General features: G+C 36.1%; 1 protein-coding gene across 6 annotated transcripts in view; it reads right to left on the bottom strand.

Annotated features, from left to right (window-relative positions):
- ARID4A (AT-rich interaction domain 4A) overlaps positions 1-18,157 on the bottom strand; it is a 68,608-nt gene that overhangs the window by 10,860 nt on the left and 39,591 nt on the right. For 5 of the 6 annotated variants that reach the window (XM_072838732.1, XM_072838736.1, XM_072838734.1 and 2 more), the window contains 9 exons: positions 17,493-17,565; positions 16,206-16,300; positions 15,958-16,055; positions 15,222-15,453; positions 10,946-11,196; positions 8,308-8,505; positions 3,938-4,022; positions 2,890-3,091; positions 29-1,162 (listed from right to left, as the gene is read on the bottom strand). In XM_072838732.1, coding sequence (XP_072694833.1) covers positions 29-1,162; positions 2,890-3,091; positions 3,938-4,022; positions 8,308-8,505; positions 10,946-11,196; positions 15,222-15,453; positions 15,958-16,055; positions 16,206-16,300; positions 17,493-17,565 — 2,368 coding nt within the window. The remainder of the gene's footprint in view (positions 1-28; positions 1,163-2,889; positions 3,092-3,937; positions 4,023-8,307; positions 8,506-10,945; positions 11,197-15,221; positions 15,454-15,957; positions 16,056-16,205; positions 16,301-17,492; positions 17,566-18,157) is intronic. The other variant, XM_072838735.1, reaches the window with a different exon arrangement.

Below are 18,157 nucleotides of genomic sequence, written 5' to 3'. Positions count from 1 at the left end.
GCTGATATTCTTCCAAGAAAGTCCTTACCCTTCTCTCTGTTCTCTCTTTCTTGAACAATCAGACTACAGGTACTGGAGGCAACACTAGCTTCAAACCCGTTTGCTGATTCCCTCTCACAGAGACCTTCTTGAGATTCTTCAGCAATGCTCTCAACTTCAATGGTTATGTCACTCTCACTTTTTATACTCCGAGACTCATCCTGGCTGAGGGTTAGTGGTGAAGCCACTGAAAAACTATGCTGTACTACGGGAGGGAGGGCTGGCGGCACAGAAACAAGAGAGTTAGACTCAGAGCTTTCCACCACCACATCTTCAATGCTGCTCTTCTCCTTCTCATCCAGATCATCCAAATCGACCTCATGGCAAACCAGAGTCTCAGGCCCAATCAGAGGCATTGCATCCTCCTCTTCTTTCAGTGGAGTATTTACAGTTTCTTCAGCCGGACTGTCAAATTTTTCACTAGTTAATTCTTGAATGCGTTGGCTTGACTCTGCAATTAATGATGGCATTCCTTCATTTTCTATTTCAAAATGTTGTTCAAAATTTAAATTTTTCATTCCCTCAGATGCAACACAGTCACTGGTCTTTTCTTGAGAGATGCTGTTTGTCATTTCCATTCCATTCTCAATTCTTATTTTTTTCTCTGGTGATGACTGTCCCAGTATTTTCCGTTTCAGCTTTTTTTCTTTCGCACATTGGTCAGTGTCATCTTCGGTAGTAGAAGAAAAGTTTTTACTGTCTAACGAAGAAAATTCTAGACTTTGAGCTTCTATATGAGGTTCACTTCCTGCTTCATCTTGGCTAAACGATGAAATCTTTATAAGTTCTAAAGAAAGATCTTTTGTTTTGCTTCGTCTTCCCTTTCCTTTGGGAGACTTTTCAGCTTCTTTCTTAACTTCTTCTACATGTTCCACTTTATTTCCAAAAATCTGTACTATTTGTTCATTCTCTCCAACTTCTAAATTCAGTGTTTCTAAAGGCTGCATTTGCGTCCTTTCATTTTCTTTTAAAATATGTGCAGCAATCTTTGGATTTTCTTCATCTAGTTTATCATCATTTAAATTCTCATTTTTTTCTAGTTCTTTAATATCAGGAGAAAGTTCTTCATTCATCAAATTCTTTTCTAAAAGGTCTTCTGTTTCACTATCAGATGAGCAAGAGTCTGCAAAAAAAAAAAAATTACATTACACAGGTTTTGAATTACCAATGTAATTTTAGAATAAAAATTCTACCGAAGAGAACTCTTAATCATGTACCTCTGAATACCTCCCTGTAGAAATTTCTGATAAATCATACATTTGTGCCAAAAATGGGAGTGGGGGGTATGTCAAACTCCATGTAAAAATACATTGAAAATATTACTGTCTCAATTCTATAAAAGAGCTATTTTGCATTTTTCACTAGTATCATATTTAGGTGATAGTTATCCTTAGAAAAATCAAAGGACTGAGCCACATGAGTGGCTTAGTCAGTTGAGTGTCCCACCCTTGATTTTGGATCAGATCATGACCTTGGTCTTGGGGTCATGAGATTAAGCACCCCCACACACACTGAGAACCACACTCAGCAGGGAGTCTGCTTGGGATTCTCTCTCTTCTTCTGCTCCTCCCACTACATGCACTCTAAAATAAATAAATCTAAAAGAAAAATCAAAGGACTAATACTGAGATATTAAGTTAATATATTAAGTGCTTTGATCTAACAGGTACTGATTAATAAATGTGATGGGCATTTTGTGTCCCTAGAAAGGAATATGACGTTCTATTTGAAATAATTCTGAAAAGATGTACAAAATGAGCATTTTGAAATCCCAAAACTTTAAATGTTCTTCTGATTAAAAGACATAAAATTATAGGCAAGCTACCTTCTTAGAAAAGAAATCATTCTCTTTAAGTTAAAGAATTTTTCAAATACTAAAGTAGGGCTGTAAGATTGTATAGAAGTTATAAAATATAAAAATTCTGCCCATGTGGTGCTCACATTGTAAACAAGTTCAAAACGACAAATTTAAATGTATTTTTTTGGTGAAAAGTTGTAGTATGGTTTTGTGATTTTATCATATACAAAATTTGTTCCATAGGAAAACATATTAAAATCCATTTGTTCTCATATTAAAATAAAACTTTTATCTGGTACTTGAGCAAGACTAAGACTGCTATGTATAGTTTTGTATATACTATGTATATACTTGTACATTTTGTATATACTATGTATATACTTGTACCTTGTGCATGCTATCTAAAGACCCCTTTCACTTGGACATCTTGCATTTGTGTATTAAGACAACTTTCCAGCAGATGGCAGTAATGAGGAAGGAGCATGCCATTTTCTAACTCCCAAACAAACAACAATTCTGTAGTTCAGAATAGCTTTTGTCGGAAGGGAGGGCTAATTTTATATAAGACAACAATTTAATATTTTAAATTACATGGAAAAACATACAAAGGTAAAGAGTGGGAAAAAAGTTAAAAGCAAAATAGAATATGTTCACCTGTACTCATCACAAAACATGCCTATACCACATTAGTTTGTGCTTTTTGAACACTTTGGTCTCAGCTTTGTTGAAATATCCTATGTGAACAGCATTGAATTACAGGAGACGCTGGTGTATGCTTTGAAGGACAGTGTAGCACACAGTAGGATGTATGACTTGTCAACCCATCTTTTAAAACAGAGTATTTTTATAATACTGATAAGAAAAGTATTCCCAAATGAAAGTAAAACATCACTAAATTTTAAGTAAACATGATATACTAAAGTACTTTCTTCAAATCCAATTTTGTAGTTTAAATTATATGAAATTAAAAACCTGACTATGAATCTCTCACACAAGTTTTATTAATTTTATTATTGATTTTTAAAAAACCAACGATCCTCAAAATTGAGCACCTTCCATTCCATTTGACAGAGGTGAGCTGTCTGGCATATTGCTGCGAGCACTTCTGGTACCTGATTTTCCTTCAGTGTTTGGAGGCTTAGACAAACCATATGGCATGTTTGATGAAAGTGTAGATTTTAAAGGAGGCCGTCCTCGTTTTGACTTCTGCCTCTCCTCATCCCTCTTTTCATCCTTTTCACTGTCTTCTTTATTCTGGGTAACAACAACAAAATGTATAAGATGGGCCAGTGCTTTAGAAAAAATGAACATTCTATTTCAACAAGGAGAACCGTAACTCAAAAAGATTATATATTTTATATGTCAACTCTTAATTTGTGCTTATAGAAACATTAAAAGCAAGTAGTTTTCTTTTTTTTTAAAAAGCAAGTAGTTTTCTAACATAGTTTGTATTTATATGAATATGAGAGTTTATAGCTTATAATACTGCAATTACATTGTGAAAGCCAGAGTCCATGCATTAGAGAGATGAACAACTACTCAGCACTCCCCCTTGTTCCATACTACTCCCTGAGGAAAAGAAAGATACCTACTATGAAACAGACAAAACACTAGGTGAAATCTCTATAGCAAAAGCTGAAAATCGAGGATGTGGATGAGAACTAGCCAGCAGGTATGTGTTTTAAAATCTAGTATTAGCTTTCCAGAGAGTTGACTTAAAAAATCCTAAATTCCGGCATCCCACAGGAGAGTGGTGACTTCCACCCTCTCTTGGAGAGTGGGGACTTCCACCCTCTCTTGATCAGGAATGTATCCTCTTTTTTGTCACTATCAACCCTGCTTTACCCTTTTTCTGTATAGCCCCTGTTTGAGTTTAAAGTCTATATCCTAAGGGGTCCCTGGTTTTTAACTTTCCTAAAACAGTATGATAATGTGTTTACATTTTTTACTTTTTTAGCTTCTGGGTTATAAGAGAAAATCACAACTACTTTAAAAGAATCAGGATGATTATTACAATAAGAAAAAAAGGATTTATAAAAAAGCAGTACAATATAAATAATACCTATACTTATCATAAAGGGTATGATTGCAAATACATACTTTTGCTTTTTTCTTCTGTTTTTTCTTTGGTCCACCTTTGTCCAAAGGCCAGATTATCCTGTCAGCCTTCACCCATTCATCATACCTTGAAGAAAAAAATTAAAACTTCACAATACCTTATTTGAAATGTACACACCAAATAAAATAACAGTGAGAAAACTAAAGAGTTTGGTTCTAGTGTTGGCAGAAATGCGAAGAGCATAGGAGTTGGTTTGCTGGTAATATGTCTCAATTTGTACTAGGTGCTTTATATACCTGCCATCAACAGAAGAAGGCAAAAGAATTTCTTAGGGTAAATGAGGTAAGAGGAAGAGCTAGGTAAGCAAACTCTATGCAGATTCAAGACTGAACTGCTTTTGTTTTCCACAGATCTGAGCTTAATGAAATATACTTATGTTACACTGTCACTCTACTGACCAAATAATGCAAAAGGTGAATTTGTATTTGTAATGCGATCAGTTCCAGGTTTACTTTTTCTTAAAGATTTTACTTAGAGAGAGACAGAGCAAGAGAGAGAGCACACACGTGCATAAGCAGAGGTAGGGGCAGAGGGAGAAGCAGACTCGCTGCTGAGCAGGAAGCTGGAAGTGGGACTCGATCGCAGGACTCTTGATCATGACCTGAGCCGAAGGCAGACACCCAACAGACCAAGCTACCCAGGCACCCTCCAGGTTTATAAAGTCCTTTTCAACTCTGTTTTCCTCCCAGAATTCTATAGCCTCCAGTATTTCTAATAAAATTTTATTCTGAAATATGTCACCTCTAAAACTCTGAAATTTTTTAGAAATATTTCCTTTATCTAAGTTTATTCTGTTTATCTCAAATTGAAAACTCATTTCCCCTACAACTTCTTCAAAATATTAACATCACTTATTTTTTTTAAAGATTTTATTTATTTATTCATGACAGAGAGAGAGAGAGAGAGAGAGAGTGTGTGTGTGTGAGGGAGAGACACAGGCAGAGGGAGAAGCAGATGCCATGCAAGGAGCCTGATGTGGGACTCGATCCCAGGACTCCAGGACCACGCCCTGGGCCAAAGGCAGGAGCCAAACCGCTGAACCACCCAGGGATCCCCTAACATCACTTTTAAATTTCAACATAATCAAGTTACTAATCAGGAGTAAATAAGAAATTAAACTTTCTAGAACTAAAGATCAGTTCTTACACTATGTAAATATATGAGTATTTATAGAGCTCAATCAAAATCCAAAATCTGAACATTTAAGCAAAAAACACTAACGGCAGTCTTTACTTTGAAATGCACCATGTTAATGAAAAACATCCTGACTGTAACCCAGTTACCATGGTGCCATGCAAAGTAAGGACATAGTTCTAATACCCACATTTTGGTTGACACAGGACCACGACCATACTACGGTTTGAAAACTATCTCTTCCTGTACTGACCCAATATTTTCATTTTACAAGGCTTTTAAGTGTCTGTACATTATTACCTTATTTAGAAATATTCACTCATTTGGACATTTACTGAGTGTGGGCCTGCTAGTGTGCTGTGCACTGTATGAGGAAATATGTAGAGAAGAAGAAGGCCCTTGTTCTCACTGAGCAACTTGCAGTGTGGTAGAAAGACAGACATACAGTAAAATCAAGTACAGTCTGGTAAATGCAATAAGAGGGTTATTTATATATCTGGTCCATGCTAAAAAAGAAGTAACTGCCCAATTCCAAAATTCCACAAGACCTATCAGACAACCAAGAAGCATAGGTCTAATCTAGCATACACATGGTCCAGGCCACACTGGCCTGCTCACCACAGTATGCCATGTAGGTACTCTAGCATTAATATTGCCAACCAAGAGTGGTCCCAGTATTTCTCAACTCATACCAGGACTTCCCTCACAGTGCAAATGCTGCTCAGTTTTAGAAATCCAACTGGATTCTCTAGAAACTACAGTGACTATGTTTCAATAATCAGACCAGAATTATACTAGTTTTAAAGAGTATGGAAGGAAAATGAAAAATCACAAAACATGTAACTAGTTGGGAAGATAACCAATTAGGAAGAACATGACCATATAAGAAAATGACTGTTGAGAAAAGTCATAGTAAAACATTAAAAAGATAAGCAAGAAGGATGAAAGAAGAGGCATTCTATAAAGCAGAACAGAAGAACAGACTCACAAAGAGGGTAAGAAAGAGTGGACGGGGAGGAACTGAACAGAAGCAGAGGAAAAATGAAGGGTACCATGTGCTGCAACTATAAAGACAGTGACTCAGGATTGACAAAGTAGTCCCACCCAATTCAACCATACATGCATAGATCTCAGAGATGGATTTAAGAGTTTGCATAGAATCATTGAATCATGTCATGTTGCCTGAAACCAATATATCATTGTATCTCAACTATAAACATTCAATGGTAAACATTTTTTAAAATCACAATTGTTTCGGGGCACCTAGGTGGCTCAGTAGGTTAAATGTCTGACACTTGATTTCAGCTTAGGTCATGATCTCAGGGCTCAGGGTCATGAGATCAAGAACCCCCCTCCCCAATCAAGACTCTGTGCTCAGCAGGGAGTCAGCCTGAGATTCTCTCTCCCTCTGCCCTCCCCTTGCTCATGCTCTCTCTCTCTCTCTCTCCCTCTCTGTCTCTCTAAAATAAGTAAATAAACTCCTTTTTAACATTTTTTTAAGTTTGTTTCTGGGCAGCCTGGGTGGCTCAGCGGTTTAGCACTGCCTTCAGCCCAGGGCCTGATCCTGGAGATCCAAGATCGAGTCCCACATTGGCCTCCCTGCATGGAGCCTGCTTCTCCCTCTGCCTGTGTCTCTGCCTCTCTCTCTCTTTCTCTCTCTCTGTGTGTGTCTCATGAATAAATAAATAAAATCTTAAAAAAAAAAAAAGTTTGTTTCAAGTGTTGGCATAAGTATGAAGGGCACAGGGTCTGGTTTGAGAAATGTTAGTTTTATATGCTATTTACTAACCTATACTCTTAATATGATGCAAAATGAAAGAAACCCAGCTCTCCTTCACTAAAGAAAACACTCAACATTTATTGAGCACTTACGACATGCCAGGCACTATTCTCAGCATTCTATATGTTAAGCACTATTTCTAACAATATCTCTATAAAGTAGGTATTTTATCTTCCCCAATTTAGAGGTGAGGGAATTGACACATAACAGAGCACACTTCCAGTATGTAGGGAAACCTTGAAGCACTCTGGCTCCAAGAAAATACAGGGCAAGCAAGATATTAAGCACACAAGACTTTCCAAAAGAGAAAGAAAAGTAGTCCCTGACATTCAGGAACTGGCCTAGTACTATTAGCTACAGAGCTGATCCAGCACTCATAGCTAGGTTCTGTTGTTCTCCTGTTGAACATCAATAATTTCACAGAACATCAACATCAGACAAGTCTGCTCCATGACCATGATGGATCAAGACAAAACCAAGACCACTTGGTAATAGTGTCTAAACATTTATAGGAAAATAAGGAACACTGTCCAAGCCACAAAAATGACCAACATCCTTTTTATCTTGAATGACTGCTGCTTCTTAACCAATTACAACACTAACCTAAGTCTAGTCTCCTCTCCTTCTAGATAAGATTTATTAAGATAACCAATCACAGAATTATCACCACTTCATGATCATATCTAATCCAGAACAAAGCCCACTTCTTAAACTCTTCCCCAAATCACCTACCAAGCCCAAACCTGAGTTTTTTCTAACATTTTTAAATTAACCAATTTAGAATTATTACAATGCTTGATACAAGCTTGACTTCGAATAAATGTAATAAACCACCTGCACTATTGAGAGCTGCAGGCCTGCCTCTCTGCCCATGTTCTGCAAGATTGTTTCCACAAAATCCTGAGCTATTGCTGTCCTCAGAGGCAGTGCCCTGGACTCACATTATTCAGCTAACGACTTCTTATTGAGAGGCTCTATGGTATCCCATACTATGTTTTCTCATTCGCTGCAAATGAATAATAAATCCAACCTATTCAACTATAGATAGGATCTTGGTGGGGCAGAAGTACTGACATAGCTGGTAAAGCAGTGGGGATGTTGAAAGTTGGAGAATCCAGAAAAAGGTGTGCTTTTGGGGGTGTCAGTTGGTTAAACATCTGCCTTTGACTCAGTTCATTATCTCAGGCTCCTGGGATTGAGCCTCACATCAGGCTCCCTGCTCAGCAGAGGAGCCTGCTTCTCCCTCTGACCCTGTTCGTGTGCTCTCTGTCTCTCACTCATTCTGTTTCTCAAATAAATGAAATCTTAAGAAATAAAAAATAAAAAGCGTGCTTTGTAAATATCTATATACCACTTGCTTTAGTCCACAACATTAAACTAATCTGTTTGAACCATACAAAGAAATTTCAATAGTAAGAAAATACATTTTTTGCTTACCTGACATTCCATCCATAGTAATGTACCAAGTATAAAACTTCTCCATCATCAATTTCAGTGCTTTTAATACTAGCTTCATAGATTTTCTGCGTTTTCCCTCGGCCATATTTTACTTTCACTTTGGTTCCTGTTAGGCAGGGTTCCATGTCTTCCTCATCTTCCTCCCCTTCAGAGTCACATTTGCTTTCAGTTTCTTCCCTGCGGCAAGTTACAACATTGATAATGCTACTAATAATTTAATGGAGAATAAACTAACATATGCTAAAAGAAACCAACATGTAGGATAGTCAAAACCTAAGTATTATCTTAATAGCATGTCAGTGGAGGAGGAGAAGAAGGAGGAGAAGGAGAAGATTTTTATGGACTACCTACTAAGGAATTTATTTGTTATGTAAAGGTGCACTGTACCACAAGAAAATCTAGATTTCTTCAAGGCCAATCAATAGTCACATTTAATGATGATGCAGAGTCAGATTAATCATTTTTGATAAAAGATCCATATGCTTTGAAAAAGTCTTTAGGATTCATACTCAAGTGCCACCTTATTATGTGAAAATTATCTAAAGATAGTTTGTACTCTGCAACTAAATTGTCTTAAATCTACTACTCTGCTCAATTTGGCATGGTTCTTCAAAACTAAATTTTAGTGGGCAGAATAACGGACAAGGACTATGTACCTTAGTAACTATCTTTTAAACTAGTTTGTATTTTAAAGGTCACTCTACCCTAACAAAGAAACAATAGATATTTGAATATTAGGTCACTTGGTGAAACTGTGGGATAGCACCAGGAGAACAAAGCTCTGTGTAGATTGTATTGATTTCTATGTGTTTTTACTCCTCTCTCATAGCTTTTGTTTCAAATAATCAGGTATAAAAGAGATTGACATAGGGAGGTCCAACAATATTTCACATATTTTTACAAACAAAACATTCTATATTAACCCTGCAAGGATTCAGAAGAGATTTGCACCACAGATCATCCTAGTGTCCTAGAGTTTTAAATGCTTCAGAAGAGACATTGTGCTCTGATAAACATAGGCATTAATTTGGGGACCACTAGGGAACCAACAGGAAGAAGCTTTTTCAACCCCATTTGCCCTGGGAATGTTTTTTCTCAAAGGACTCCTTCCAAATTATATCCTGATAAGGCAATTTCAAAATACTAAGAAACTACTTCAAACAGAAATCACGACAGATAAAAAAAAATCTGTTTCCATGATTCCTGTTACAGAATGAGAATACAGACTATGTTTTTCTATACATTCATTAATAAAAGGGAATATTGTTCTTCATATTCAAGTCTGTGAAACTTTCTCTGAAATAAGTATCTGTTCTATTAACATATCAACTATAAAGGTTTTTAAAGCCATATATTTTATATTCATATATTACTTGTTTTATTATATACATATAACACATATTTTGATGTTTATTTTTAACAAAACTTCAAACTATAATTAAGCCCTACTTTTTTTTTAGTGGTTCACCTTTGCTTAAAATTTATTGTCCAAATGTTTGAAATACTACACTCGCATCATTATATGCAATTCTAATTATCTCCTCCCAGTTTACCTAATACTAATCCTATTTCACTACAGAACTTTATTTATTTACAAATCTAATTCACATGTAATTGTGAACAGCTCTTGTACCTATATGTACTGATACATAAAATTACCTCTTCCACTCACCAGTCATCCCTCATTTTCTAAATATTTTCTCAGTGGTTAATTTTCAGATGGGTATCAGCCACTAACTGGATGCAGCAGGCTATTTCCCCAATTTTGCTTAACAACTCAGATTTCTAGAAAATTTATCATATAATGTAATAACTGAAAAGTAACTATGGAGAAGAGTTTATGTTACAAGAAAATGTGTTATGCTGTTGTTGCTGAATTAAAATTCATTTTTTAGTAGCATATAAAAATTAGTAAATCCATTTGACAACACATAAATGGCCAACTAAACACAGTCGGACATTACTTTGATTTAGCTGGACTGCCTCATCTTTGGTTATTTTTAATTCAGTTCAGTCCATACATGTATAATACATGGAAAAAAAAATACCAACACTCAACAGCAAACAGGATGGACATTAAAAAAACTGAAATTTATTGGTGTGATGTGGGGCAAGAATGTATTTGCCAAGCTAGAATCAGGGGTGCATGCCACTTATTCCAATACAATAACTTGAAAAAGAAAAATGTCTTAGATCAAGCTAACACACAGAAACATTGGCTAGTACTGTGCACCCATGTGTTTGTTAGCTTTCCCACATTGTACCTTTTTTAAAATGGAATTTTTGCTGTCGCTGTTTCCTCTTGTCCACTTCCTCCATTTTTCTCCAGCTCCCTTCCCTGCTGTCAACTGCAGGACCTTTCTTTTGACTGGGTGGCGCAGCCTTCTTTGAGGCCACTGTTTAGGGCACAAGTGCTATTAAAATGGTGCGACCAGTATATTCTCCAATTCCGAAAGGCGATACACATCATCTTCACAATGTGTCTCACCTTCATTAGACAAGAGGAATGGAAGTCCCAATAAGAAAACATTCCCTCAAACCTGAATCTCTAAGCAGGAACAGAGCGCTGCTGTACCCCAGACAGGTGCTTCTGGAGAACAAATATAAGATAAAGTACCTCTCTTGGCTTTTCTCTTCCTCTTCATCTGAGTCTTTATCAGAATCCTCCTGCTTTTTAATTTTCTTCTCCTTCGGCTTTGGTGTGGTTTTTCTTCCCAATAGTAGCTCATTTTCTTTTTTCTCTGCAGTTTCATAGTCATCAACTACATCCTTATTTTCAATATCATTGTCTTTTAATTTGTCTTCCGTTTTCTCTTCTTCAATTTCCTTTTTAATAGAATTTGCGTCTCGAGCTAGTCTCCTTCGTCCCTAGTAGAAGGGGTAAAAGCTTTAAAATGGCTATCACTACAAACAAAGGGGGAGAAAGGCAGAAAATGCTTCTTAAACCTTCACAAACCTTCGCAATGACTAGCTGTTTCTCTGTCTTGAGACGTGACAATGACAGCCCATCAACCACTGCGTGCTTTTCCTTTCAACCCATGTAAATTAATTATGTCCATGTCTACTATGATCCTTGGCTACATGCTACAGAAAAAATAAAAATTTCCTCCTTTGTTGACTACATTATTTTATCTCACTTTTAATATTTCTTGACTACAATAAATTTTTTAATTGAAAGATAGTTGACATACTATGTTATATTAACTTCAGGTATACAACGCAGTGATTTGAGAATTATACACATTCTGCAGTGCTCACCATAAATGTAGATACCACCTGTCACCAGTTATCACAATATTATTGACTATATTCCCTATGCCATACTTTTCATCCCTATGATTAATTTTATAACTGTTAGTCTGTGCTTCTTAATCCCTTTTACTTATTTTGTCTATCCCCACACCCCTTTCCCTCTGGCAACCACCAGTTTGTCCTTTCTATTCACGAGTATGTTTCTGTTTGCTTTTATTTTCCACATATAATGAAATCATACAGTATTTATCTTTGTTAGACTTATTTCACTTGGCATTATTTTATCACACTTTTAATATTTCTTGACTACACTGAAAGTTCTAAAATAATTAAGTATCAATGATGCAAGTTAACAATAATTTAAAAATAAATCAGCCTCCTAAATTATGGGCTCTTTAAAAGTTCTATGATGTCTAATCTACCATTTTTAAGATAAAATTTACATTATCACTGTATTTCTGTGTGACTACATTTTAAAAGGACTGAATAGGGGTGCATGGGTGGCTCAGTCGGTTGGGTGTCTGACTTTTGATTTCAGGTCGGGTCATGATCTCAGGGTTGTGAGACTGAGCCCCACGTCCAGTTCTACACTGGGTGTAGAGCCTACTTGAGATACTCTCTCCCTTTCCTTCTGCCTACCTCCCAACCCCAGCATTCTTGCTCTCTCTCTAAAAAAAATAAAAATAAATTTTAAAAATAAAAGGACTAAAATGCATCCATGGCCAACAGGTGAGCTGATTTCTTTGAATAAGTATTTGGAGCTCACTGGGCTGGTAGTAATTTGTTCTTCCCCAGAAGCTTTCATTTAGCCTCTTGTATGCTCAACTGACTGTGAAACTGTTGAGCCATTTCATTCTCTCCTAAATTCTCCTTCAGGTCCACCGCTACACACTGGCAGTTTCCCTCTACTTGGAATAAAGTGAGGATAGAAAAGGGGCCAACAAATAAAATCTTTAAAAAAGGGAGGGGGGGAAATCCCTGGGTAGCTCAGAGGTTTAGTGCATGCCTTTGGCCCAGAGTATGATCCTGGAGTCCCAGGATTGAGTCCTGCATCAGGCTCCCTACATGGAGCCTGCTTCTCCCTCTGCCTGTGTCTCTGCCTCTCTCTCTCTCTCTCTCTCTCTCTGTGTGTTTCTCATGAGTAAATAAATAAAATCTTTAAAAATAAAAAAGGGGGGACCAACAACTTAGAGAGTACTAAAATAACAACTAGTATTTCAGTATAACAAATGTTTTCCCTAGTTCCTATGTGCTATTTAAACTTGAAAAAAATAAAAAAATAAAAAAAATAAACTTGAAAGTTAGGGACCCCTGGGTGGCTCAGGGCTTAAGCGTGTCTGCCTTCCACTCAGGGTGAGATCCCAGAGTCCCAGGATCAAGTCCCACATCAGGCTCCCTGCATGGAACCTGCTTCTCCCTCTGCCTGTGTCTCTGCCTCTCTCTCTTTTTCTCTCTGTCCGTCCCTCACGAGTAAATAAAATCTTTAAAAAATAAAAAAATAAACTTCAAAGTTAGAAAAAAAGTGTATTTTTCTTTTCACAAAGAACTAGAATGTAAATTCCATGAGGGCAGAGATGGTCTTATATACTTCTATATCCTATGCACAGAGCAACTTTTCTTTAAATACGTGTAGGTAAATGAATGAAAACAACTGCTATCTATCAGACTTTAGACCTATATACCTTTTTCTTAAGTTACTTATTTAAGTAATCTCAAAACGTGGGGCTTGAACTCACACCCCTGAGATCAAGAGTCACATACTCTTCTGACTGAGCCAGCCAGGTGCCCTAGAAATCCCATTCTTAGAAGTCTTCCCTCTATATTCAGACCAATGAGGAGGAATTTTTACAAGTATATTTATTACAGCACTTTTTGTAATCATAAAAAATTGGAGAAAATTTTAAGGAAGGTGAATTTATGGTATATGTATATTATGTAGTACTCTGAAGATAATTTACAAAAGATGAGGAACATCTTTAATGACAGGAAAGTATGTCCAAAATACATATAATGGGAGACAATCAGTCTTAGGAAGGAATATTCAGTTTTAAAAAGGAAGGAAATTGTGACACATACACAGGAATGAACCTGAGAGACATTATACTGAGTGAAATAAGCCAGTCAAAAAAGGACAAAGCTGTAAGATTCCATATATATGAGGTACCTAGAGTAGTCAAATTCAAAGAGACAAAGTAGAATGGTTTTGCCACAATCTTGGGTAGAGGGGAATGGGGAGTTATTGTTTAATGGCTAGTTTCAGTTTTGCAAGATGAAAAAGGTACTGGCAAGGGACAGTGGTGATGAGTGCAAAACACTGGGAATATAGTTAATGCCACAGAACTGATGCTTAAAAATGGTTAAGAGGATACATAGTATGTGTATTTACCACAATTTTTTAAAATTAAAAATTAAAAAGAAATGAAGCAAACCAATTTGAATGTTTCATGAAATTCATTGGAAGATTCCATTTACTGGATGATGGTCAAAATGGACAGTTTTAAAAAAATGGTTTCTGAGCAACTAAAAGAGGTAATTTCATTTCTTCTTTGACTAAACATGATTTCACTAAAAAATAAGATGTAACAGGGGCACTTGGGTGACTCAGTTGGCAAAGTGTCTGCCTTCAGCTCAGGTCATGGTCCTGGAGTCCCAGGATTGAGCTCTGCATCAGGCTCCCTGCTCAGCAGGGCATCTTCTTCTGCCCATCCCCTCTGTTCCCTCTCTCTCTCTCTCACTCTCTCTTTCAAATAAATACATAAAAACTTAAAAAAAAAAAAAGATGTAACAGTAAATGAATGCCATTGATAGTGTGATAAAAATTTTTTCTCCTAAAATTTGATAAATCCTACCATGTAGACATCATTCAACAATGATCAAAAACAATGGATGACAATCTCTACAAAGGAATTATATACTAAGGGAGAAGAAGAGCAAGGTTAGAAGATAAAATCAACATGCACAGGACTAGAAAATAAGACAAAGCATAAAAAACTGGCACAAGAAATGTATGTACAGTGTCCTGTGGGGTAATAGAGAAAGAAAAGATCTCATCCAGCTGGAGGCACAAATATTACAAGGAGGAAATCATTCATTCAACAACTAGTTAGTAAGTCCTTAATTATAGATGAAGCACTATTCTAGATGCCTGCGGTCTGTCAACGAACAGAACAAATATTGATCCCTGTCCTCATGGAGTGTGATTCTAGTGCAGAGCAGCATAAAAAAAACAAATACAATAAAGAGAATATAAAGTTCATTGCAGATAAAAAGAGTAACATTAGAGGCATTGCAAATACCAAAGACAGGAGGTAGGTTACAATTTTAGATAAGGTGATCAGGACAGGCTTTAGGGAGGTGACTTTTAGTAAGACTTGAAGGAAGTAAATATGTGAGACTGACCACAGATGAGAATGATCTGAACAGACATAAATAGAAAACAACAGGAGGAATGGTATTTTAGGTAGAAGAAAGAAGATGTGCTATATCTAGAAAAAAATAGCCAGGCTAGTCTGCCTAATGCACAACTCAATACTGGAAAATAAACTAGGTTCACTGGCTTATTTTTGTGTGGATCTGAAAATGTCCATAATAAAAATTTAATGTTTAAAATAAACCAGGTAAAACTAATATTAAGTACTTACTCTTGGAGATTTTAATTCTATTTCTTCTCTTTCACTTTCACTGTTTGAATCAATATTTTCCTCAGGTTCACTCTTCACTTCCACTAAAGGCATTTCTTGATCTACTTTTAAAGCCTCTTCCATTGATTCTTCTAAGTCTTTTTTTTCTTCTTTTACTTTTGGTTCATGGTGGTGGACAGTTCTGAACTGAATATTTGCAGAACGGCAGTACTCCTCAAAACCATAGAGATACCTAAACAAACAGTTTCATTTTAAGAAATCTTTGTCTTTACATTTAACTTAAATACTATATTATTAAACACACATATTTTTATAAAGTAATACTCGAGACTTTTTTTAAAGTACTTTTTCTATTACTAGTTTCTCAGTGCTTTATACAGGATTATAAACAGAAATACTGATCATAAAATTTCTTCCTGAAAAAGCTATAATAGTTTTGATATGAAGGCTATTCAACATAAGTAATATAACTCTATAAACATGTATCATCGTTTCATACTATTAACGTACCACATCCCAGACTTTGAAAAGGAAATCAAGACAACACGAGAAATGGAATAAAGTAGACTTGGTGTGATGAAATAACGTTCAGTCACTAATATCTATTAACCTAAAACTTTTTATATACTTTCTCTAACTAAATGTTCCTTGATGTGTTTTTGTTTAATTGTTAACAAATTAAATGGAAAATATTCCTGTAATATGTATTCTTTGATGAATAAACTATACTACTTACTTTCTATAAGCAGTTTTTACATTGTAGGAAGCAGCTGAATTCAAAATAGGAATGCCAAGGTCCATATAAATTTGCTTCCATACAGCACCACTATCAATCTGGAAAATTAAGTTTTTATTTGTTAACATTTACAAAAGGAAATAATCTTTACACTAATATTCTAGGTTCATTAAGAAAATGTGTTTATCACCTACAGTGCATATAACTGCAACATAGATAATTTAACTTTTCATTATATCTATACTTACATTGTCACATCCACCTTGATGATAAACCAGTCTAAAGAGTTTGAAGAGATTGAGATCTTTATAGCCCAACACAGGTGGTTTGTTGATTGGAGTACCTTTTTAACATGAAAGTAGGATAAATATTTTTATTTAAGTGGAAAATGCTATTACAAGGCTATCGATACAAAACTTTCCAATTTCTAATTTCCCAAGTTTTATTAATCAGAAGCATATATTTAAAGAACCTTAAATTATGTAAGACAACACAAAATATTCTCTATATTCTTTATACAGCACTATGATGGTCTTTAGATTTATTTTTTATTTATTTATTTATTTTTTAATTTTTATTTATTTATGATAGTCACAGAGAGAGAGAGAGAGAGGCAGAGACATAGGCAGAGGGAGAAGCAGGCTCCATGCACCGGGAGCCCGATGTGGGATTCGATCCCGGGTCTCCAGGATCGCGCCCTGGGCCAAAGGCAGGCGCCAAACCGCTGCGCCACCCAGGGATCCCTGCGCCACCCAGGGATCCCATGCGCCACCCAGGGATCCCGGTCTTTAGATTTATATCTATGACTCATCATGTCTCTCACAACTAATAAAATCACCTGTGACTGAATTAGGTACAACTAAGACTTACAACTGCAAGGTGCAGCCAACAATGCTTCTGGTTCAAGAAGCCTGGGCAAGAACATACACAATGGAAAGGGTACAATTTAGGGCATGGATTCATTTTCATTGCTTGAACACAAATGTTAAGAGTGTTAGCAGTAATCTGAAGGATGATGTCTCAAAGTCACAGAATGCCTAGGACCAGTTTATTGGAGGATTTTCCAGAACTAATGTAATGTCAAAAGGAATAATTTATAAAGGCTGTATTTCAATTTAAGTCTATTAAAAACCCTATTCAATTTAGGTAAGAATTGGTCTATTTTGTTTCATTTGTTGAGACCGAGGATCAGGCTAGTTTACTTGCTGCAAAGATAGCATTAATAACTAATGGGTATGTGGATTATATTATGACTGTTCACCTTCCATCACTGAAATATTATTATATTTTTTGGTTTTAGAAGTCCCAAGTAGACTAAGTATAATTATACCCATACAACCTATGTATTTTCTGCTCAAAATAGATATTAACAGTTTTTTAATTCCAAATACTTATTCCAACTCTAACTGATCCTTAGGCTTTACTTGAAATCCAAATCCATATACCCATGATTCTAACAAAAATAATTCATGAACCTAGAATGTAAAGTTGTAAAAGAAATGACTGCTTTTAAATAATGACCATCAAATACATACCTCTGTCTTCCATAAACTTATAAAGCTGTTGGAGGAAGTTGTCCCTCTCTTCAGGATCAAGTTCTTCCTCAGGCTGTAAAGGCAAAATGCATAAATACTTAGACCAGTGAATAGGGTGAGATATATAGTCTTTTTTAATTCATATTTTGTTGTTGTTTTATGAACCCAACATAAAGGAATTTTTAACAAAGCTGGAAAATATGAATTTCCTCCAAACTCTACAATGCTAGACTTTAAGTCATATTTTTTATAGTGTTGATTTGATACAACTGTCAAGATACACAATCTTTACCCTTCACTCATCTATGACTCCAACCCTACCCTTGAATATCAACATAGGGATTAAGACTAGCCATGAGGAAAAGGTTCAGGAATCCAGTAAGAACATTTTCACCTCATTTGGTTTAGTTTTTAAAAAAAAAAAATACATCAAAGTACCATGTGGCCCACACAAATGTATTGATAGATAAGCACAATAATTACAAACATATTTATTATTTAAAAATAACCCACAGGGCAGCCCCAGTGGCGCAGCGGTTTAGCGCCGCCTGCAGCCCATGGCGTGATACTGGAGACCCGAGATCAAGTCCCATGTCAGGCTCTTTGCGTGGTGCCTGCTTCTCTCTCTGCCTGTGTCTCTGCCTCTCTCTCTCTGTGCCTCTATG

Source organism: Canis lupus, chromosome 9 (assembly GCF_048164855.1).
Source record: "Canis lupus baileyi chromosome 9, mCanLup2.hap1, whole genome shotgun sequence".
Taxonomy (NCBI): Eukaryota; Metazoa; Chordata; class Mammalia; order Carnivora; family Canidae; genus Canis; species Canis lupus.
The sequence above is the reverse complement of the archived record's forward strand: the minus strand, read 5'-3'. Positions and strand labels throughout refer to the sequence as shown.